The sequence below is a fragment of the Brachyhypopomus gauderio genome, chromosome 9, assembly GCF_052324685.1.
Source record: "Brachyhypopomus gauderio isolate BG-103 chromosome 9, BGAUD_0.2, whole genome shotgun sequence".
Classification (NCBI taxonomy): domain Eukaryota; kingdom Metazoa; phylum Chordata; class Actinopteri; order Gymnotiformes; family Hypopomidae; genus Brachyhypopomus; species Brachyhypopomus gauderio.
This window is the reverse complement of record NC_135219.1, coordinates 23,540,939-23,563,844: the sequence shown is the minus strand read 5'-3', so window position 1 is coordinate 23,563,844 and position 22,906 is coordinate 23,540,939. Positions and strand designations below refer to the sequence as shown.

At 46.3% G+C, this 22,906-nt stretch overlaps 1 protein-coding gene across 2 annotated transcripts in view; it reads right to left on the bottom strand.

Moving 5' to 3' along the window:
• The window catches only part of extl3 (exostosin-like glycosyltransferase 3), a 34,986-nt gene that overhangs the window by 2,998 nt on the left and 9,082 nt on the right, over positions 1 to 22,906 (bottom strand). The window contains exons 1-5 of one of the 2 annotated variants that reach the window (XM_077018019.1): positions 10,171 to 10,424; positions 5,737 to 8,382; positions 4,223 to 4,350; positions 2,700 to 2,844; positions 864 to 992 (exon numbers count right to left, since the gene is read on the bottom strand). In XM_077018019.1, the coding sequence (XP_076874134.1) occupies positions 864 to 992; positions 2,700 to 2,844; positions 4,223 to 4,350; positions 5,737 to 7,875 (2,541 nt within the window). In that variant the 5' untranslated portion in view covers positions 7,876 to 8,382; positions 10,171 to 10,424. Of the gene's footprint in view, positions 1 to 863; positions 993 to 2,699; positions 2,845 to 4,222; positions 4,351 to 5,736; positions 8,383 to 10,170; positions 10,425 to 22,906 lie in introns of those variants that run through there. The other variant, XM_077018018.1, reaches the window with a different exon arrangement.

Here is a 22,906-nt window from a genome sequence, read left to right as displayed (position 1 = left end):
GCGAGGAGTCAAGGTCAGGTGTGGGCGGGGCGGACATTTCTATTTCCCTGCCATTGCATCACGGGTCCGATCGGTCCGAGCGGACAGGTTTCCCCGCTCGGGTGCCTGGCCTCGTTTGCCAGGACGATAAGTGTGGACGTGATTGGTGCGTCTAACCTACTGCCAAACTGCTGCAGACAAGGGTGTGAGCTCAGGGGCGGGACTGGGGAAGCAAGCCAAGAACAGATCTAACGAGTTTCAAGGCAGGGATGTACTCCTCACCAATCACTTCTGCTGACAACCAAGATCACAGTGTATAACACTTCATTATATTCAGTGTCTGTGCCCATACGTCAGAAAACCGAACCTGCAACATCAAAGCCTCACTGTCACTTCCCCACATCCAGCAGTCTTTACGACTGATCTCAGTTCAGTTCAGAGAATATGCGTAAAGTTTAATTCAACAGCATCTGAAGTGGCTAAAAACGTAGATATAATGTTCATAAACAAAGACCAGCACAAATCCTCAATTGAATTGTGAGCAAACAGAAGCATGCAGCAGATCACATTATGACATCATAATGTGAATATAACATCACAGCTTCAGCCTCTGCCTGAAGCATGATGGGAGTAATCTGACAATTATTCATACTCCTCTAAATAGTCATGATCTAGCTGAGACACGCATTTATCTATCTACCACTCATTTCTTACCCACATTATACTGACCGTAGTCTTTTTTCATGAGGAAAGGTCAGTACGGTATATGAAAGGTTTGTCTCACCTATTGTTTGAAGCTCAATTTAGATTCAGGTTTATAACCTGCCAAACATTTAAAGGTGTGAAATGAGAGCGATGATGGTTTGATTCTGTGCTGCACTGACCTTGATGGGGGGTTTGCGGGTGACGTGCGACACCAGGAAGTTCATGGCGATGTCTTCACAGTTGATGTACTCGTCCACCATGTCCCGGATGGCCTGGGGCATCACGTAGGAGTACAGGTAGGCGTAGTACTGCCCCGGCAAGCACAGAGCAACCTCGTGAGAACATTTCAACCTCGCAAGGACATTCCAACCTCGTGAGAACATTCAAGCGATTGACTTCTCCTATAGGTCATTGGGTGCATCGCTACTGCTGTGGTTGTATGTTTTTTTTAACTTTTGTGTCATTTGTATTAAAACACAGATTAGGATGTCAAATACAGATTTTTTTAAATTTAGAACACATTAACAAAACGCTCTCCATTAATATTTATAAATTACATATGCTTTCTACAGGCTGAAGTCCTTCATTAATGTACCTCACAAATAATTCATATAAAACATAAAAAATATAGCACAATGGTGATCTTTCTAAAAACATCCTCAACCATTTGACATTGTGAACTCCATCAAACAATAAAATGATTTCTTCATATTTGCGTCACGTTTCGGTCTGTCCAGTTATTTAGTGGCGCTGAGAATTCGGCCTGTGAAACCCCCCCGGGCTGTGTCTGAAATGCTGGACAACTTCACTCCTTCACTAATCCCCACATAGCACACTACACAGGGTACATTAGGGAGACGACAGGATACAGACAACACCCAGCGTGCGTCGGCAATCTAGCGCTGTGACCTTTCAATGCGTCTAGAACATCAAGAGTAAGTAGCCGATCGATACAATCTCAACACACGGAAGTGAGACATTTGTTTCACAAATGTGCCATTTCGTGACTATAATAATAACTAGCTCTATAGCTTCAGCCATGTCCCACTTTATCAATACAAGCTATCGAGTGAAATACTGTAATGCGGACGCTCTGAACAGAACACACAGTAAATGGTGCTATTTCCAACACATCACTGCACTCATGGTTGACACAAGCTCTTATCCAGATCGACTTGAATATTCATCAGGCTGAGCGAACCTGTGCTCCCTGGGAATCGAACCCATGGCCCTGGTGTTAGCAGCGCACACTACCTGCTCTACCAGGTAAGGTATGAACAGCCCAGCCCATAATTGGCGGGCACGTAACGCATGGCCACTTTTCCTGCAGTACTACTTAATTAAAGCCTGCGTGTTCTTCCTGCAGCAGACTCCTGGGAGAGCACACTTCATCTCCTACTTCATCTCCTGCGTCCGCTCCAACAGAGCTGCTCTCGTCCCACTACAGGAGATCCTCCACACGGCAGCGTGAAACATTTGTTATGAGCCGATAGCTGTACGGCACATTTCAAGGTTTTTTTTTTTTTGAGAGATGATTGAGAGATGGTTCTCAATGTCATTTCGTACGCTGATTTCACAAATTCGGATGACTGACGACAGCGGTAAACCGTGCATCAGTGCTAAATTGTGCATGAAAGAATGAATCACGTCAAAAAAAAAAAGCTTAATTTACATATACTGTTGAAGCAGGACATTAAAATAAGTCATTTGTTAACTGTTAACCGTCTTTGCAATTCCGTCATCATGGAATCCAAACAAATCTGCTCCAGTAAAGTATTTTTGAGGCATCTTAAAGTATCTTCACCAGCCTTCATCCCATGATCGGTTCATGGTGTCCACACAATACAACAGATTTAAAACGGAAAAGAAGGTCAATCTTTAACCAACTCACGTGACTACGTACTACTTCTCGTACTTTGTACTAGTGACGCCCAGCAAATCGCAATCGCAATATGGAGCATCGTACTTATTTCATCTCATGCTTCTGTATAACCAACATCACCGGAGGGCTTTACCTTGTGGAAGAAGGCGGCCCCGGTCAGCACCATGGAGAGCTCGCAGGAGTAGTTGGAGTTGTAGAGCCAAGACTGATGGTTGACATCCCAGGCATGAAATCGCCCCGGGAAACCGACAATCCGGTCCCTGGCTTCTCGCCAAACTCTAGGAGGCATGAAGACATGGAGAGAGAAACGAAGAGATGAGGGAGGGAGGGAGAGAGGGAGGGAGGGTTAGAGCGGAACAAAAAGCTCAAGTTGATTCTAGAATTTAAATAATCCAAAACACATTCCATAAAACCACAGCTACATTATAAATGCATCCTTCAGTCCACAAAAACACCACTTAAAGGCTACTGGATACTATAGCTGTCCCTCTCAGTTCGCGATTTCGATGTACGGTCTGAAAATTCACACTGCAACTTAATGTTATGTGGCACGTGGCTTTCTGAAAAGGGTTTCCAGCATTCGCCCGCATCCTGTGGCTAACACAGGTAGCCTCACGAGAGCAGGGCCGATACCTGCCCCCAATACTCTCCCACCACCACACCTTCCTCGTCTCCAGAAGACTTCACAAACGTGCAACGCCAGTTATGGCAGGAGTTAGTCGAGGCGACGGGCATTAAAGCTATTAAAAGATAACCAGAGCAAAGTGATTTTGACCTTCACGCACTCCTGGACTCAGGCCTCCAGGAGAATCTGTGCTGGTGACCTTCATGCACTTCTGGACTCAGGACTCCAGGAGCATGAGAACAGTGGAGGAACTTCTGTCCTCAACCTGCCTGGACAGGTGAGTCACACCTCTGCTGGGCCAGGAGCTTGGTGGACGTACAGAAAGCCCTTCAAACCCACATAGCCTGGTGCTACTCCTGGTGCTACTCCCCCCACAACATGCTCTCTCTATAAAGAATAAAAAAACACCCCACCCAAACTCCCTCTTGATGATCCCTCGAGTTTAGCTGAATATCCTGCTGAACCCTGTTGAGATGAAGTGTAGGTGAAGACATCATCGGTGTTGACGGGCAGGGAGGGACAGATTCAGCATTGGGCATTTTACATAACGGACAGACTACACTTCTAAATTCCTCCTTAAATGGCAAACCCTTCCACAATAATCTTCATCACATCTTGTGAAACGCAGAATATGAAGAACATGAACCTTGAAAAGAAGCACTGTACATCGCTGTTTTAATGTAACCTCTTCCATCCAGGCACAGAAGTTAGGGGTTAATTCCAGTTTTTTGAAGCCAAACGCACTTTCTTCGCCTGGAAACGTCTGCTACCCTCTAGTGACAGCAGGCCTTTTCCTTACACTCCCTGTCCTTGTAAATCAGAGGCCAGAGTGGAAGACCAGAAAGGGGAGGAAAAACCCCGCACAGATGCCAGCATCGATATCATACTGGATGCTGCGAGAACTCCCGACATGCTCAGCATCAACACACCCCATTCCCTTCACGTGACATTAGCATGAATCATTCTCGCTGATTATTTTGAAAGACCTCTAAAGGGAGATTCACACACGCAGACTGAATGCTCAATTTCACCTGAACCCAAACATGATTTCGTCATGCCGAAGGTGAGCATCGTCATCGATGGATAAAACGGCTTCAGTCTCCACAGCGTCCCAGGGAAGGAAGCGATTGTTCAAGCTGTTCTTCTCCGTCCGCACCACCTGTGGACGTAGATGCGGCCGACCGGGTCAAAGCAGCAGACCATTAACTGGCCCAGTGACCTGGGACAAGCTATAATGAGAAGACTTAATCTCACACTCATGTAACAGCCTCGGGTTACTGACAATTACTTCAGAAAACAATTAAATCTGGGACATGTATACACAAGACTTTAATTAATAAAATAACGAGCTTTACATTTTACAGCTACTTTGGGACTATAAGAATATAATTGAAGGCTAAATGGTGTTACCATTTCCCACCTATACTCACAGCAAATAAAGCAAATCGAACGAGACAAGCGAAGAAGGTTCCAGAAAGGTTTAAGCCGAATCAGAGGCCAAGAAATCTGGTGTGGCTTAGAGTTCTGTTTGAGTTTCTGTGCTTATCTCTTTCCTGTAATATCAGCAGTAGACGCCTGGCTGAACATTATGTTTAAAAAAAAAAACAAAAAAAAGAACTGAAAAGTAAACACAATCTCCTGGAGGCCGATTGCACATGGCACTGGTATTTCCACACCTTTTCTGCCCCCAGAAAAATACAGCGATGGGCATATTTTTAAGGCCACAAAACATGTTGGTCAGCACTTAGAATTTTTATCACTTTTAACAGTGTATTTCATATTTAATGCTGATATTATTCTCTCTCCCCTCTCTCCCTGTATTTTAATATATGAAGTGTGTGGGGTGAGGGGTGGGGTGTTTCGTGTATGGCTGAGAGGGAGGTAGACGGCTGTCTGGTTCTTTCCTTTCTTGTATGAATAATGCTTAAGTCAGCTTGCAGTTAAACTCTGACAACAAAGGGTTTGCTGACTATAAAGTTTACTCTGAGATATAATGCACTAGCTAGCCTACAGTAAGTTACTTGTTTCCATTAACGAGACTGGTAGGTTAAACCATATCAAAGCAAACCATCTGGGTGGACCACGATGGTGCAGTGTACATCAGTTTAATGTATCTCAGCACTGCTGAATATTACTGTGTAGTCAGCCTTCAAAAAACAGCAGTCAGTCCTTTATATATAGTAATATTTTGTCACACACACACACACACACACACACACACACACACACACACACACACACACACACACACACACACACACACACTCTGCAGTGTACTGTTCCTGCAGAAAAATGTCAGTGTGCACAAAAATAGGATGTTTCAGACAGAGATCCTTCATCAACTCTGCAAGCAAAGTGCTTATACTATATTTAATAACCAACTCTACATATTTATGGATACACACTGCAGTTACTCCTTGGAATCTGCTTAAGATTTGTGGGACGGGGGTGGGGGGGTGGTGCACAGCTGATGAAGTACCTCTTGTCTGAAACTTCCTTTTTCATCTTCTTTAAATATACATATGTGTAGATCAAACAAACTCACCACAATGGGAAGCCCGATGTCTGGCCACAGAAGGTCGTCTGAAGGTGGTTTTGGGGAGTTCCAGACCACCACCACCTTGTTGAGATAGGGAAGGCCGTTCAGCCTCTCCAGTGAATTCATCAGCACTTCCTCCCGCTCGTATGTCAGCATCACCACGGTGAACTGCTCTCGCGGGACGTTTCCTCCGAGCGCTGCCTGAAACTCTTTCCCAGAACCTCCAGAGCCTCCTCCGATGGGACGGAAGCCAGTACCTGAGCCCAGGAATTTAGCCTCTGAAGGAAGCACGGGGTCCAAAGGAGTGTGGGGGAACAGATGGAAAGGTCCAGGTGCACGATTCCAGGTTTGGTAGACGTCCGACACCGTATAGGTAAAATTACGCAAAAACCTGGGCGAAGCATAAGGGGGTTCAGTCTCTACTGGCCCAAGGTCTAGATCACCATTGTCAGCCATGTTGGCATCTGTTCCTGCCATTTTCCCTGCTTTGTGGGGAATCTCCTGGGCGGGTTCCTCTTTTATGGGTGCAGCTGGTATTTGAATGCTGGTTCGGACACTAGCCAGAATGGTGTTGAAAATACTCTCCGAAGTAGCGAAGTACGTTTCCCAAAGGAATCGACCCTGCCGTCGCATGGCCAGCAAATCGTTGTCGGAGAGGCTCCTCAAGAGAAAGTGTAACTCCGTAATGCGAGGCTTGGGAACCATGATGACTGCTTCGCTCCACCGTATAAGCAGGTGATACGGCAACTTTGAATGATCGCCCAGCACCACGGGGATGGCGCCAACCTCCAGAGCTTCAAACAGGCGCATGTTGCAGCCTGCAGAGGCCACGAGGTGACCGTTACCTGGAGCAATCACCAAGGCAAACGTGGACGCTTTCAGTACCTCCAGACGATCTTCACGCTCCCCACACAGGGCCCACTCAGTTGGAAGGCTGGGCCTCGGCTGGTTCTTGCAGGTGAACTCAACAAGTACCTGGTCCAGGTGGCTGTCCTGGACAGCTTTAAGGGTGCCGATAATGCGATCGTCATAGTCGGCTGGTGGATCTCCCTCGATTTCCTCCTCGAAAGACTGTGGTGGCACCTCCAGTAAGCTGCTCCTCAGGGACTCCACCTTCTCGCCCTGGAAGGTGAAGAGATACTTTCTCTTCACAGGGACTTGCGGAGGCACCTCCAGAAAGTTGGGTTCGGACAGAGCATGGACCATAGGGGACACAACCAGGTCAAAACCGTCTCTGAACTGTCGGTCCAGGAACGTGGACTGTGCTATAGCGGCCCGGCCTGTGCTCACATTGTACAGAAAGTTCTGAGTCATTGACTTTCTGGACAGGTGCACCAGTAAGTGATTGTGGCCATCAGACCTCCAGTACGGCAATGCCTTCAGCTGCCTTTCTAGGTCTACTGGAGAAGGAGAAGATGATGGAGGATCCTGTATCTCACCAACAAGCATCACATAAAGGCAAGCGATATTTGGGTTATCGGTAACATAAACACTGCTCTTTACAGATGACGCAAAGCCCTGTTTGACCAGCGGATCAATATTCTCACCCCATGGATATGACCCCGTGTCATACACATAGACCGGGAACCCAGACGTCAGTGGACACCTGGCATAATCAAAACAGGTGTGCAGTCGACAGGCTTGCGCGGACCTGGGAGGGGGCAGCCCTGGGTCGTCTTTGTCAGGCAACAGTCTGATCGGCAAAGACAACTTTGGCTGGTTCTGAGCCATGAGCTCCTTGTAGGAGTGCTCCGTCTGGCTGATGACGTTCTTCAGCTGCAGCAGGTCCTGCTTGGCGCTGTCGATGCTGCGCTTGCAGGCCTCTATGCGCAGGTTGAGCCGCGCGATCTCGCCGTTCAGCTCCTGGCGCTTGGCCTCCAGCTGGAGCAGCTCCTCGCTCACCGACTCCCGGATGCGGCACAGGTCCTGCACGTGCTTGGCCTCGCACAGCTCGCCGCCGGGCCGCGGCCCGAAGATGCGCTTGTCCGGGCCGCCCGCCTCGTCGATGGTGGTGAGGTAGTAGTGGGCGATGAGCGGGAAGAAGACCAAGATGAAGAAGAGCATGAAGCTGAGCCACGTGAGCCGGACGCGACGGAGCACCCACGGCTGGCTGCCGTTGCCCGCCACGCCTCCGCCTCGCTGCATGGTCCCGGGGTCACTCTCCACCACACCGCACCGGCACAGGGAGTCGCTGGGGGGATTCAGCAGCCATGGCGTGGGGTCGTCTGGACTGGGTACGCGCGTGTCAACCGCAAACTAAACATCCCTTGCTCTTTAAAGCAGCTTACACAAATTAAAAAATAAAAACCAACCAATCTACGTCTTCAGACTCCCCGGGCTTTCAAACCAAAGGAAACTTCATCTTCAAGGGCATACGGTCGACACATGGTGCTATTTTTCTCCCGGTTGCACAAGAGTACTAAGAAGTGGCCAAGGGAGAAGAGGGGGTGCCGGGAAGTGAAGGAACACAGCGGCCTTTGCTGGGGTGACAGCTAGGCGCGCGGCGGACTGGCGTTTCCCTGCGGAGCGTTCTTCTGGTCAGGGCCATTCTTCTGCTCAGAAGCCCATTATGGAGTCTATGGCATGCTTTCTGGCCAACTGTTGTCTGGAGGCCAATGGGCCTTCAAGCAGGACTTCAACCTGACATCCAATCTGGGGGGGGGGGGGGGGGGGGGGACAGAGAGAGAGAGAGAGAGAGAAGCTGTTAGTCAAGCCATTAAAACTGAATAATGCTGTGAAAATAAAAATATCCAGGTTGTCCTTTCAAAAAAAGCCCTTTCATGCTTCTTGTTTCCCTAGAACTATTAATGTACACCTGTTCTCTTCATCTTACTCCCAGACACATTAACATAGAAGACCAAGGTTATCATTACCGTACATACATTTATGAACACAAAGGGAAACGTGAGGGAAACGTGGGGGAAACGTGGGGGGGAAACGTGGGGGAAACGTGGCTTTTCATGAAGCAGCAGCAAAGCCAATACCAGTTTTTAAGCTGGAGGTTAAGATGCTTAAAAATGTATATCTGATTTTCTTTCCCTCTTTCCTTTTTAAGACCGAATTTCCTGGTACCGTTTACCAGAGATCTTTCCACTGCGACCATCAGCAAAATGCAAGCAGGGTGTTGTACAGGGCGATGAGCTGGTGACGGGCGGGTCGTCTCTCTCTCTAATGGAGCAGGCTGTCACGCCGCACACACACTGCTCTCCAGCGGGGTAGCGTGAGGGCGGCCAGGTGGCCACACACGTGTCGTTAGCCATGCCTCACCGAGCAGGCAGAACGCACGTGAAGCCCTCAGCACTGACCCCAGCCCCGACCCCTGACCTCAGCCCTCGCTGTTCCACAAACGACGTGATGCTACGCTACCGCTCCAGTCATGACGGAGAGACTGTTTGGAGACGCCAAAGGCACAAGATGGAAGAAATGTGCTGTTATATGGAATTTATTTAAACAACAAGCTGTTAAAAATAATAACCCCCCCATACACACAAAAAAAATGAAATTAACTGTTCTTACATCCTGACAGCTATTTCTAAGATAGCTGCTCTGAGGAAAGAAAGGTACGTCTTTCCAAGGCCCTGTAATCAGTAACTAACATTTTTTACACTAACTGGCTATATTCACCAATCAGGAATCCTCTCTACAGGAATCCCTACCTGTCTGTCAATTATTTTATATAAATGAGGGCAAAAAGTCGATTGGCCGTTACAACACGGTCAAACCGTCACACAGCCGTTACAACACAGTCAAACCGTCACACAGCCGTTACAACACGGTCAAACCGTCACACAGCCATTACAACACGGTCAAACCGTCACACAGCCATTACAACACGGTCAAACCGTCACACAGCCATTACAACACGGTCAAACCGTCACACAGCCATTACAACACGGTCAAACAGTCACACAGCCATTACAACACGGTCAAACAGTCACACAGCCGTTACAACACGGTCAAACCGTCACACAGCCGTTACAACACGGTCAAACCGTCACACAGCCGTTACAACACGGTCAAACCGTCACACAGCCGTTACAACACGGTCAAACCGTCACACAGCCATTACAACATGGTCAAACCATCACACAGCCATTACACTGTCCAGCTGGAACACACGTGCACAGCCTTTATTCATAAAACAAAACTGCACGTTTAACTACGCAACCGCCTCCAGTCATCAAAACACACACCATGATGCTGAGTTTAATCAGGATGCTCCCTGCACACCAATCCTGACAGAGCCCATTTAAATCCCGCTACGCTCAGGTACCAGTATTTGGCAAAGGCCAATATTAATAAAAGAAAGACAATATATCGTATAGCCATGTGGTGTACCGGCTATAAATGTGAAGCCAACAACATCATTACATTGATTTTACTGGGACGAAGGTCTTCGGTTCAACCCTCGAGGGTTTCAAACTCTCTAAGCTCCCACACCTGGCACTGAAGATTCTCCTGCCTCTGACGACATCGCCATTCAACCACGTGGCACTTGTTCCATTGTTAAATCTCCATTTATCACGATCCAATTATAGGCCTTCACAGAGAAGCAGGGCTAGATGTGGCTGGCAGGACCTGGAGGTAATTCATTTACCGCGTTGGGGAATCCTATTTCAGTACACACGCTTCAACTCCTGCCTAGAAGGAGCTGGGTCGACACGTTGGAGGACTTGCGGTTCAACACTCCCTCACACCACCTCACCACACCACCTCACCACACACCACCTCACCAACCTCACACCACCTCACCTCACACCACCTCACACCACCTCACACACCACACCACCTCACACACCACACCACCTCACACACCACACCACCTCACACACCACACCACCTCACACACCACCACCTCACACACCACCACCACCTCACACCACCACCACCTCACACCACCTCACCACACCACACACCACACCACACACCACACCACCTCACCACACACCACACCACCTCACCTCACACCACCACCACCTCACCACACACCACACCACCTCACCTCACACCACCACCACCTCACCACACACCACCTCACCTCACACCACCACACCACACACCACCTCACCTCACCTCACACCACCACCACCTCACCACACACCACCTCACCAACCACACATCACCTCACCTCACCACACACCACCTCACACCACCACCTCACCACACCACCTCACACCACCACCACCTCACCACACACCACCTCACCTCACACCACCACCACCTCACCACACACCACCTCACCTCACACCACCACGTCACCACACACCACCTCACCTCACACCACCTCACACCACCACCACCTCACCACACACCACCTCACCAACCACACACCACCTCACCTCACCACACACCACCTCACCAACCTCACACCACCTCACACCACACACCACCTCAGTACGTGTAGGTGAGTACGTGCATGTGAGTAAGGTAGGTGAGTACGTGCATGTGAGTAAGGTAGGTGAGTACGTGTATGTGAGTAAGGTAGGTGAGTACGTGTATGTGAGTAAGGTAGGTGAGTACGTGTATGTGAGTAAGGTAGGTGAGTACGTGTATGTGAGTAAGGTAGGTGAGTACGTGTATGTGAGTAAGGTAGGTGAGTACGTGTATGTGAGTAAGGTAGGTGAGTACGTGTATGTGAGTAAGGTAGGTGAGTACGTGTATGTGAGTAAGGTAGGTGAGTACGTGTATGTGAGTAAGGTAGGTGAGTACGTGTATGAGTAAGGTAAGGTAGGTGAGTACGTGTATGAGTAAGGTAAGGTAGGTGAGTACGTGTATGAGTAAGGTAAGGTAGGTGAGTACGTGTATGTGAGTAAGGTAAGGTAGGTGAGTACGTGTATGTGAGTAAGGTAAGGTAGGTGAGTACGTGTATGTGAGTAAGGTAAGGTAGGTGAGTACGTGTATGTGAGTAAGGTAAGGTAGGTGAGTACGTGTATGTGAGTAAGGTAAGGTAGGTGAGTACGTGTATGTGAGTAAGGTAAGGTAGGTGAGTTACACCACATATATTGTGGCACCAGTGAACATGGAAGTTCTGTAAAAAGCCCTCTAAATGGCCTTTGAATCAACGGTGCTGAATCCAAGCTCCATGTCCACAGTAGAAGAGACGGCACCAGGAGGACACTGCAGGGCCCGGGGGCCCATCTGAACCCACAAACGCTTCAGGACGGCCCAGATGGAGACGGAAAAAACCCACAGACAGGCAAACTGAAAACAGCCTCAGCCGTGCACTCAGGATCTGCTTACCAGGGGGAGACTCGTATATCACACCAATAAACTGTCATGTGTCAGACAGGAAAACCCAGAGTGGAAGGAAGGACACACACACACACACACACACACACACACACACACACACACACACACACACACACACACACCTCTGAAGCCTGTTAGGATACGCATTCACCACCTACAGAAATCAATGCCCCAAAAAATACAGAGGCTATTTTAAGAGATAAAGCAAGTCTCTACACAGTGCACACACAAAATGCACAATTTCTGAATTCAGTAGTTGCATGTTGATGCAATATGATGCCGATACCAGCACTGCTAACAAGAAATGTCTTAAGCCTGGTTTATACTTTCGCGAGTGACTGTAGCGCGCGGCTCCGCCCACCTCGCGCGACCCTGCGCGACCCTGCGCGAGCGGTGTAGGCTGGTACTCGACGCGCCGCGAGGGGCGCGAGGGTCCGCGCGGCGAAAATGACGTAATCGCGGTGGCTCCGCCCGTGCGCGAGGGCCTCGCGCGCTGTCGCGGCGCGAGGTCGTGTATGGCGTCAAATCCAATTCAATAATCGCGAGCGCGGAAAATCATTTCGCGCGAGGAAAAGTGCTTATTCGCGCGAGCAAAAATGCTCTCGCGCGCGCGGAGAGAGCTTCCTCGCGCGAGCAAACCTACTCTCGCGCGAGCAAAACGACTTTCGCGCGAGCAAAACTACTCTCGCGCGCGAGGAGAGAGTTGCTTGCGCGAGGAAAATTTGTCACACCCTTTCTGCTTGCGATTAAGCTCCTGCTCGCGGAGCAGATCGTTTGATTTTTGACAGTCGTGGGAGGGACCCAGACAGGATTGGCTTCTGGATGTGAATTGTGATTGGCTGTCAGTAGGGTCCGTTTCATGTATATTTTTTCGCGATATCTGCAAATTCTGCAGAAAGTGCAATTCGCTTCCATGTCCTTTATAAACCATTGTTAAAAATGTTTTTGATGGATAAACTGTAAATTATTTTAAAATATACTTCTTTCACTTTATGTATGATATATATTTTGCTGGCAAGGTCCAGATCTCTTTCCAGTTGAGGTTGTTAAAGATGGTGTTCCAATAGATACATATGGATTAGATACACCATCTTTCTGAAACAGTGAGCATATATAATGATTACTATTGTGTGATGTAGAGAAACATATTTTCCCTATTTCAAGATTGGTTGGGTCGATGGGTAATAATGTTGGATCATGTCCTGGTGTACTTTTAAATAGCATACTCACTCCAGCATATATAGCATTTTATAACTAATTCAGCAAAAGGAATTGCAACACTGAATTTAATTACTAAATCTTAGTTACTAAATATTTACTAAATTCTTGATTTGTCAGTAGAGAGCCATTTGAGTTAAATAACTGTTGTACCAAGAGTATATTGTGAAACCATAGATGGTAAAATAAAGATTTGTTTCTATATACAATGTATTTGTTGTTGCAATCTCTAGGTGAATAATTATCAAAACAATTTTGGATTTTTTAATTTTCAGGTTGGTAATTTTTTTCATTATATCATTGAGGCCATGCCATATATGACCTATGTTGCTATAACTCAAACCATGTAAACCAACACTGAAAGCAAGGGGACAGTCCCCCTGTTTATATACAATCCTAAACACCATTCAGCAGTTCTAGCAAACAGGTTATCTTAAGCACAGCATGTTCCAAAACATAGGCGCCCAACAGGCTACTTTGTCTCACATATGTGTATCTCCTAATATGGACTTCCCTAGAGTTAGCGGAAGAAACTGATGTATCAGTTGAACACAGAGAAAGCTAAATGACCCAAGTATAGTAGACTAGTGAGTACCAGTTAACAGAGTGCTCTTACCCTTCGCACTCTCCCTGACCTGGGTCACAGTATGGCACAAATGCATAATATTAACTAAACATAAGTACATGATTACACTGAAACACACTACTTCATTATTGTAGTCCTTCTGCTTAATCAGAACGACATGTACTAAATCATAACGTTCATAATGATCTCTTATAATCTAAATGACGTGACCTAATCAAGAATGACATAATTTCTGTCACAGTGATCAACTCCTAATTTCAAATGCTGTCATGGATTGAGGTTCCTGTGATGTGCTCCAAGTTTGATTCAAATTGACCTGTCGGGGACGCTACTGTACACAAAAACCTCTAAAATTATCAAAACTAATGCTGCAATCCTGTCATGCAGAATACAGAGAAGTAATGAATCTTGTATGATTCAGACCAATGAGCCAAATAACTTTGTAATTACATCTTATAACAAAAAGTATACTGCCTGACCAGGAATGAACATTTTATTTCACTAAAATTTCTTTTCATCGCTGTAATATCTGTATGGTAGTACTTTGGCTCCATCTACTGGCCAAATACTGGAACCTACTGAAAAGCATTGCTTACATGAAACACCTTGCAAACACATAAACACAAAGCTAATCTCAGCATGTGATTTAGTTATATGATCTGAATAATTTTTTGCCAATACATTTAGCCACATTTTGATTTTTTGTAGATTTAGTGCCTCATCTGAGATAAAAAAAAACACTTCATACATTCATATCAAAGGTCAAACATTTGCTCAAAACACATTGGTTTTCTTTGGCTGCTTAGGCCTATACGTGTGTGAACCTACAATCTCCGCTTGTGGCTAGATTTAAATAATTGTTTTTATTAGTCTGACTTGCATAAAAAGTCAAATGGTTTATTATTTTACATAAAAAATTTTTAAAATAAAGTTATTCAACTGTCCACATATGTGGACACCATACAAGAACAGAGTGAATATTTTCTATAAAAATTGCCCAAATATATAACAAATTGTGAGAATCTATCCTCTTTTCATTAAAACAAGTAAGTTTTGTTCTGTTAAAATAATCTTGAAACAAACAGCTCTTAACATTTGAACAGTTGTAACGATCTGCGCTGGGCAGAACAGGGAGGCGAACACAAACGCTGAGGAGAGCGAGATTTATTAAAGGAAATTCCAAAGGCAGAGTCGAAGTCACGGGCATGGGTCATAACGGGCAGGCAGTCCAGACATGAAATACGAACAGACATGGCAAAACAAAGAACAAAACCAGGCAGGGGAACAAAGACTAGGCTGGACGTACTCACAAAGATGACAGAACAGAAACAGCGAACTCCACAAGGGCATACGGAACGAATGAACAAAAAGACCGATACAGACATGGGAGACACCGGGACTATTATACACAGGACTAGACAAAGACCAGGTGCGAACAATGATAACAGGGGCGTGGCAAACAATGGGAAATCACAGAGACAACGAGCTGGGCAGGATAAACAGGCAAGTAAACGCAGACACAAGGGAACCTAGAGTGACAGCTAGGAGAGGGGGCGTAGACGTGACAACAGTTAATTGCAATTTAATGCCGTTCAGGCTACAATTTAGCTTGAATTGGATAAATAAAGATAGGCAGTGATGTCAAAATATTCAGATTATTCCACAGCTATTTCCTTGGGTGAAATCCCTCAAAAACAGTCTCATCTATTAGTGAGTCTCGAAAAAGATTGAAGAATAACTCAATGGGTACCTCACCCTGCGCTTTCACCTCAAAAATCCCCATGAACATAGGTGGGACTCAATGGGAATCAGTACCCTTGTATCTCCAGATTCTATTCCTGCCTCTGACATTCTGTTTTCTTTGCTAATTATTTAAACCTCCCTCATTTCCTTTGTTCCCTTCCTCGTTTTGTTATTTTTCGCTTTTTTTCACTTCGTCTCACATCTGGCTCATATTCTCCTTCGCTGATGTCACTGTCACTGTAAGTGGACTCTGACGCACTGCCTACTGGAATATCCTCAATAACTGTATAGTGTGATGTTGATGATCTACACTGCCCTGGTTGAAAAACAACACATATACATGTGTGCTATAATGTACTGTCGTTGAAATTTGAACCTTAATGGTGACCAAGAAAAGTCAAAAGCAGTTGGGTATGGTATCAGAGTAGAGTACAAAGTTTATTAAAGACAAAAGACAGAAAAATAGAAAGATGGATCGATCCAGAGATCTCCAGTACACACACTCAAGAGTGTCTGTAAGAGAAAGCTGCCCCCACTCACAGACCATAGTTCTTATACTATTTTGCTACATGATTACATCATACTTCCATGACATGAGTTAAGCATGTTAGGTCTGACTGGTGGCCCACATGAGGTGAGGTGATGGGGTGAGGTATCAAACTACATGATTTGCTACATAATTACATCATACTTCCATGACACGAGTTAAGCATGTTAGGTCTCATTGGTGGCCCACGTGAGGTGAGGTGATGGGGTGAGGTATCACCCCCATCACTCCTTCCCTGCCACGGTACGTCAGATGCACCATTCAGATGCAGCTCATGCTTATCTACAAACCAGAGACCTTCAGGGCTGTCTGCCTTCATCTCACAAGGAGTGCCTTCACACAATTTACTACTTTATTACTAGAGAGTGCCTACAAGCATGTAAGGCATACAATGATCAACGTGTACTAGGCCTAACATATGTTCAATATATACCTTAATAACGTGATTTCCATTCTACTCACTACTAAGTACATATGTGTATATTGATGAATTTTACAGTAAGACAATATATCAAACACACGCACACACAAATGTTTTTAGATTTAGCTTTTTAGGCAATAAAAATGGAAAATTTTATATTTGTTTCTATTTACAGCAACAACACATTTTGTACAAATTTACTATTATTATTTATATGAACGGCTTAAAAATCTATGACATGGTACATCGTTCAACGTATTGCCATTATTGCATAATGCCCACATATGTGGACACTTGGTTTATGAGGTAAAAATCCTTAGATGTTAATGTGAAAACTAACAATACCTTGCAGCAAAACTTTTCTTTGTGTATGTTAAAATAAGTCTGACATTAGCATTGTATCCATAGTTAGTTAGCTAACTAGTCGGACTTATAAATATCTAGCTAGCTAGCTGGTTATTTGTTTTACCATAGTTCATGGAGCTTCCAACTGTCTAAATGCGTTGATATCGTGAAAAAATAAACATGAAACAGACCCTACTGACAGCCAATCACAATTCACATCCAGAAGCCAATCCTGTCTGGGTCCCTCCCACGACTGTCAAAAATCAAACAATCTGGTACGCGAGCAGGAGCTTAATCGCAAGCAGAAAGGGTGTGACAAATTTTCCTCGCGCAAGCAACACTCTCCTCGCGCGCGAGAGTAGTTTTGCTCGCGCGAAAGTCGTTTTGCTCGCGCGAGAGCAGGTTTGCTCGCGCGAGAGTAGTTTTGCTCGCGCGAGGAAGCTCTCTCCGCGCGCGCGAGAGCATTTTTGCTCGCGCGAATAAGCACTTTTCCTCGCGCGAAATGATTTTCCGCGCTCGCGATTATTGACTTGGATTTGACGCCATAGTCGTGCACCTCTCGAATTTTGTAACTTCGCGCGCGCGCGCCGCGCTTCAGCGCGATGGACAAATGTTTGCCGGGTTCATACACCTAAACAAGGTGGAATTAAAGCACTTGTACGTCACTTTAAAGGTCCATTTCAATATTTCCCAGCACGTTAAACTTAATTAAGTTAAATATTTATACATGTACTCGAAATAATTCGCTTTTTATCACATTATTTAATGGTTGTTTATTTTCAAAACGCTCAATCTTAACGTCTTCACGTTCTCTCATGTTTCATCCTGGAATTACAAGAGGCTCGCATTTGTTAACGTAATTTCAACATTTTAATGTATTTTAGCCTAAATTCCAGCACTTTTCAAACCTGAAACACAAAGCAACATCAAAATGCGTCAGGTAAATGTTCATTCCCCTTTTTTTGAGGGGTGTTTCTTTATACTACCACATATCGTTTCGGACAACATTGCAAAGCCATATTTATGTTTGATGCCTGGTGTATATATACGGTCTCTGGTCAGGTAAAAATTTTCTTTCACCGGTTTTGCAGGGGTTTTTTATTCTCCACTGCCACCTATCGCCACCTATCGTTTCGGAGAACACTGCAGCGACGCTCGCGACGTTCGCGAAAGTATAAACGCCTACACCGCTCGCGCAGGGTCGCGCGAGGTGGGCGGAGTCGCGCGCTACGGTCGCTCGCGAAAGTATAAACCAGGCTTAAGCTTTTTGTGTTGCTTTGTGTTTCAGGTTTGAAAAGTGCTGGAATTTAGGCTAAAGTACTTGAAAATGTTGAAATTACGTTAACAAATACGAGCCTCTTGTAATTCCAGGACGAAACATGAGAGAACGTGAAGACGTTAAGATTGGGCGTTTTGAAAATAAACAACCATTAAATAATGTGATTAAAATGCGAATTATTTCGATTCATTTTGAGTATATGTATAAATATTTAACTTAATTAAGTTTAACGTGCTGGGAAATATTGAAATGGACCTTTAAAGTGACGTACAAGTGCTTTAATTCCACCTTGTATAGGTGTATGAACCCGGCAAACATGACTTTGTCCATCGCGCTGAATCGCGGCGCGCGCGCGAAGTTACAAAATTCGAGAGGTGCACGACCTCGCGCCGCGACAGCGCGCGAGACCCTCGCGCACGGGCGGAGCCACCGCGATTACGTCATTTTCGCCGTGCGGACCCTCGCGCCGCTCGCGGCGCGTCGAGTATAAACCAGGCTTTAAGCCTGGTTTATACTTTCGCGAGTGACTGTAGCGCGCGGCCCCCGCCCACCTCGCGCGACCCTGCGCGAGCGGTGTAGGCGTTTATACTTTCGCGAACGTCGCTGCAGTGTTCTCCGAAACGATAGGTGGCGATAGGTGGCAGTGGAGAATAAAAAACCCCTGCAAAACCGGTGAAAGAACATTTTACCTGACCAGAGACCGTATATATACACCAGGCATCAAACATAAATATGACTTTGAAATGTTGTCCGAAACTATATGTGGTAGTATAAAGAAACACCCCTCAAAAAAAAGGGAATGAACATTTACCTGACGCATTTTAATGTTGCTTTGTGTTTCAGGTTTGAAAAGTGCTGGAATTTAGGCTAAAGTACATTAAAATGTTGAAATTACGTTAACAAATACGAGCCTCTTGTAATTCCAGGACGAAACATGAGAGAACGTGAAGACGTTAAGATTGGGCGTTTTGAAAATAAACAACCATTAAATAATGTGATAAAAAAGCGAATTATTTCGATTCATTTCGAGTATATGTATAAATATTTAAATTAATTAAGTTTAACGTGCTGGGAAATATTGAAATGGACCTTTAAAGTGACGTACAAGTGCTTTAATTCCACCTTGTATAGGCGTATGAACCCGGCAAACATGACTTTGTCCATCGCGCTGAAGCGCGGCGCGCGCGCGAAGTTACAAAATTCTAGAGGTGCACGACCTCGCGCCGCGACAGCGCGCGAGGCCCTCGCGCACGGGCGGAGCCACAGCGATTACGTCATTTTCGCCGCGCGGACCCTCGCGCCGCTCGCGGCGCGTCGAGTATAAACCAGGCTTTACAGTGCTGATAACTGGAGGCTCACAGTTGTCCTTCAACTAACAAAATACCTTTTTTTCCCCCCATAGAGGTCAGAGGTTAACAGATTGCCAAATTTAACCTTGAGGTTGGAAAGATGGAAAGACATTTCAGAACCTGTATCAATGGACAATGGACATCAAGTCAAGTTGTTGCCTGTTTAAAACAACAAATCTAAAGCTTAAGAGATGGTCTCCACTAGGGGTGGGAATCGTTTACTATCTCACGATTCGATTCTATTCCGATTTTGGGGGCCACGATTCTATTCAAAATCGATTTTCGATTCAAAAAACGATTTGATTTATAAAAATTTCTGCTTCAGTCTATAAAATCTGCATGATCTACTACAGTCTGCTTTGCAAGACAGAACGACAAATACAGAAAATTAAGTGTCTTTCACTTTTAATTAACAAAAATAATGTGCTTTGGTAAAATAAAATGGTTTTTGTTGTGTTACCAAAATTCTTTAGCTTCATTTTGCGAGCTCTCAGGGCTGGCTCGGATGCAGTTCCACCGGCGTAACCGTACACAGCCAGGTCCCTGCTTTCTCTGTGGTTGCTTCTCGTTTAATGGTGTCTCACCACCTCTCTGTTATGCTTTCTCTTTACTTATTCGAGTATCTCATGCGTCGCTTCCTGACTCATCTCAAGTTTTCCCAATCCTGTATTTCTTCCTATCCGTTTTGCCTTTATTTTTGGGAAGGGTTTTATTTTGCTGCGGCGTTTTTTGCCAGTTACTTCTGTTGGCGTCCTTGGTTTATTTTTCACGTTGCATTTATCCGCGCTGTTTTTTAGTTACTGTTATTTCACGCGTTGTATTTTCCGCATTGTTTTTTTGTTTCTATTTACTCCGTGCCCTCACAGTCTCGCTAATACATTTGACAAGTATCAGACGTCTTGATCTTGCGAGCCGGTCCACCCTTCTCTATATTATTCCACTCGTGTCCACCCTTCTCTATATTATTTCACACGGTGTGTACGTTCCCGTGCTCACCGCGTGACACAAGCCTTGCACATGAGCTACATTGTGTCAAGTTCGGTCTTCCCTGGCATTCGGTAAAAACCAAAATGAAGCCATATTTTTGCCTTAAATGAAGACGAGACAGGTTGAATATCTCTTTCCTCCATTGAAACTTTTCTGCACATGAGTGTATCCCAGAATCTGCTGCGTAAAGTCTCGTGTAATTTTGTAATTACGTAACGCGAGACTTCACCACGACTTAGAATAGAATTGAGGGCATTTAAAATCGATTCTGAATCGTAGTAAATGAGAATCGATTTTTGATATATGAATCGATTTTTTGGCACACCTCTAGTCTCCACCATACAGGCAGATAAAATCACTTAATTAAACATTAAGACCAAAATGTACATGGGCAGTAGGGAGGGGGGTGTGTTCACAGGGGTTCTGGTGTTACCCTGTGGGCCCAGGGCTGTGGGGGGCCCCATGGGGGAAGTGTCCACAGTCATTCCACCACAGGCAGACGAGCACCGGCACGCCAGTATCTGCCCGGGCGGCACGAGGAGCAGGGAGCACCGGAGGGGTCAGCAGGACGGAGCACCAGCTGGTGGAGGAGACCACGGGCGTGAGAGTGTGTGTGTGTGTGTGTGAGAGAGTGTGTGTGTGTGTGTGAGAGAGTGTGTGTGTGTAAGGGTGGGAACAAGTGCAGAAGCGGGAGGGAGAGACACAGGAAAACACGAAGAGAAAAACGCGGAACCCGAATCTGCTCTGTCGTTCCGTCACCATGGCGGCGAGAGCGGAAGCCCATTTACATTTCTGAGCGCTGGCTCGATGTTTTCGCCGTGACTCACGCGTGAAGTCTGCAGCGCGAGCACGCCAAGAGCCCAAGAGCACGCGGGCCGCGGGCCTCCAGTGCGGAGAGGAGACGGAGCGAACGGGCCCCCGGCCAACACCCCAGCAGCTGCTGGGACGGGCGGCGTTCTCACACCGGGCTCTTGGAGAGAGGTCCGACATCTGGTCTCAACCGGAACCATCTAGTGCGTACGCATGTCCCACTGGCCAATGACTGAATCTCTCTCGGTTCAGTGACTACGCTACTTCTGAGGCATGAACTGAGGCGTGAGGTAAACAAGACACACACACACACTCACACACTCACACACTCCACCTGGGGCAGCCAGGCAGTGCTGAGGCCTGATGCTTTATCCATAATCAAGCAGAGACAGAGGGTGTGAGAAAGGATAGAGAGAGAGAGAATACAAGTATATAGGAGTGGTAGAGTAGGCAGAGAGAGGGAGAGCGCAAAGGGCTGGGGAGAAGCTGTTTGTGGTTTCTCTCTCTCTCTCTCTCTCTCTCTCTCCTCTTGTACTCGCTCCCGTCTGCCTTTCTCTTCCCCACACTCCCTCCCTCCCTCCCTTTCTCTCTCTGAGTTCAAAGGGCCCTGAGGGCCTTTCTGCAAGCTAGAGAGAGAAAGAGAGAGAGCAAAGAGAAGTGTTCTGTTGTGTACATCCATCTGCTAGTCCTCCGTTTTCTTCAACTGACATTAGAAAGGACGCGCGTTTGATTGGATGAGCATCAGCAGGAGTCTTAAAGGGCAACGCACTTCATCCACAAGCCCCGCCCCCCCAAGCAGACAGCACTGTGACAACTGCCTTCAGAATGGCAGGTGTCCCCAGAGCGAGTGAGAATGACATGGCATCTTGTTTTCTTCTCTTCAAGCTACTTAAGTGACATTCTAGGAAGAGCCAGGTCAGAGGAGCGATATCTTACAATGCGCTGAAGACCACGGTGCTAATTTAGGCAGCTAATTACTAGAAGGCTTCCCCGTTTTGATGGAGCAAGCTGCACAAGTTGGTGGGTGTGTGCGTGTGGGGTAGTGTGAAGAACCTGTCTGGTGTGTGATTAGAGAGTTGTGCGAGTTCTCTGGGTCTCAGGGGAGAGGTGATCAGGGCTGCGGGGGCTGCGCCGTCTCTGAGACGCTGGTGTGGACCTCCACCAGCCCAGTTGACCACCCCCCTCATCCGGTCAGCACCTCCCCATGCTGGACACAGGCTCCTGGGCCCACAGACGTGCGGTTCTGGCTTCCCGCAAAGGAGGAAAAAGAATCTGAAATATTTGGACAGGACTCACATTCCTGTGAATGAAGCCTCACACTCAGATATCAGGATACTTGCAAGCGTCAACACAGGTGACTAGATGTCTCCATTCTCCAGGGTGACCACATCCTCCATGGTATCCTTTGAACATTAGGTCCATGTGCAGACACTGAAGATGTGCTGGGTGTTCTGATGGAGCCCAACATTAATGATCCAAGAAACATGAATCATAAAAACAAAAACCCAAAAACAGGACCATTGATCTCGCCGCACCGAGGGGTCACCAATGAGCTATTAATATATTGGAAAGCACAGAGCGTAACGTAGTAATATAATCACAGTATTCATTTTCTCCACTCTAGGCCCCTAATCCACAT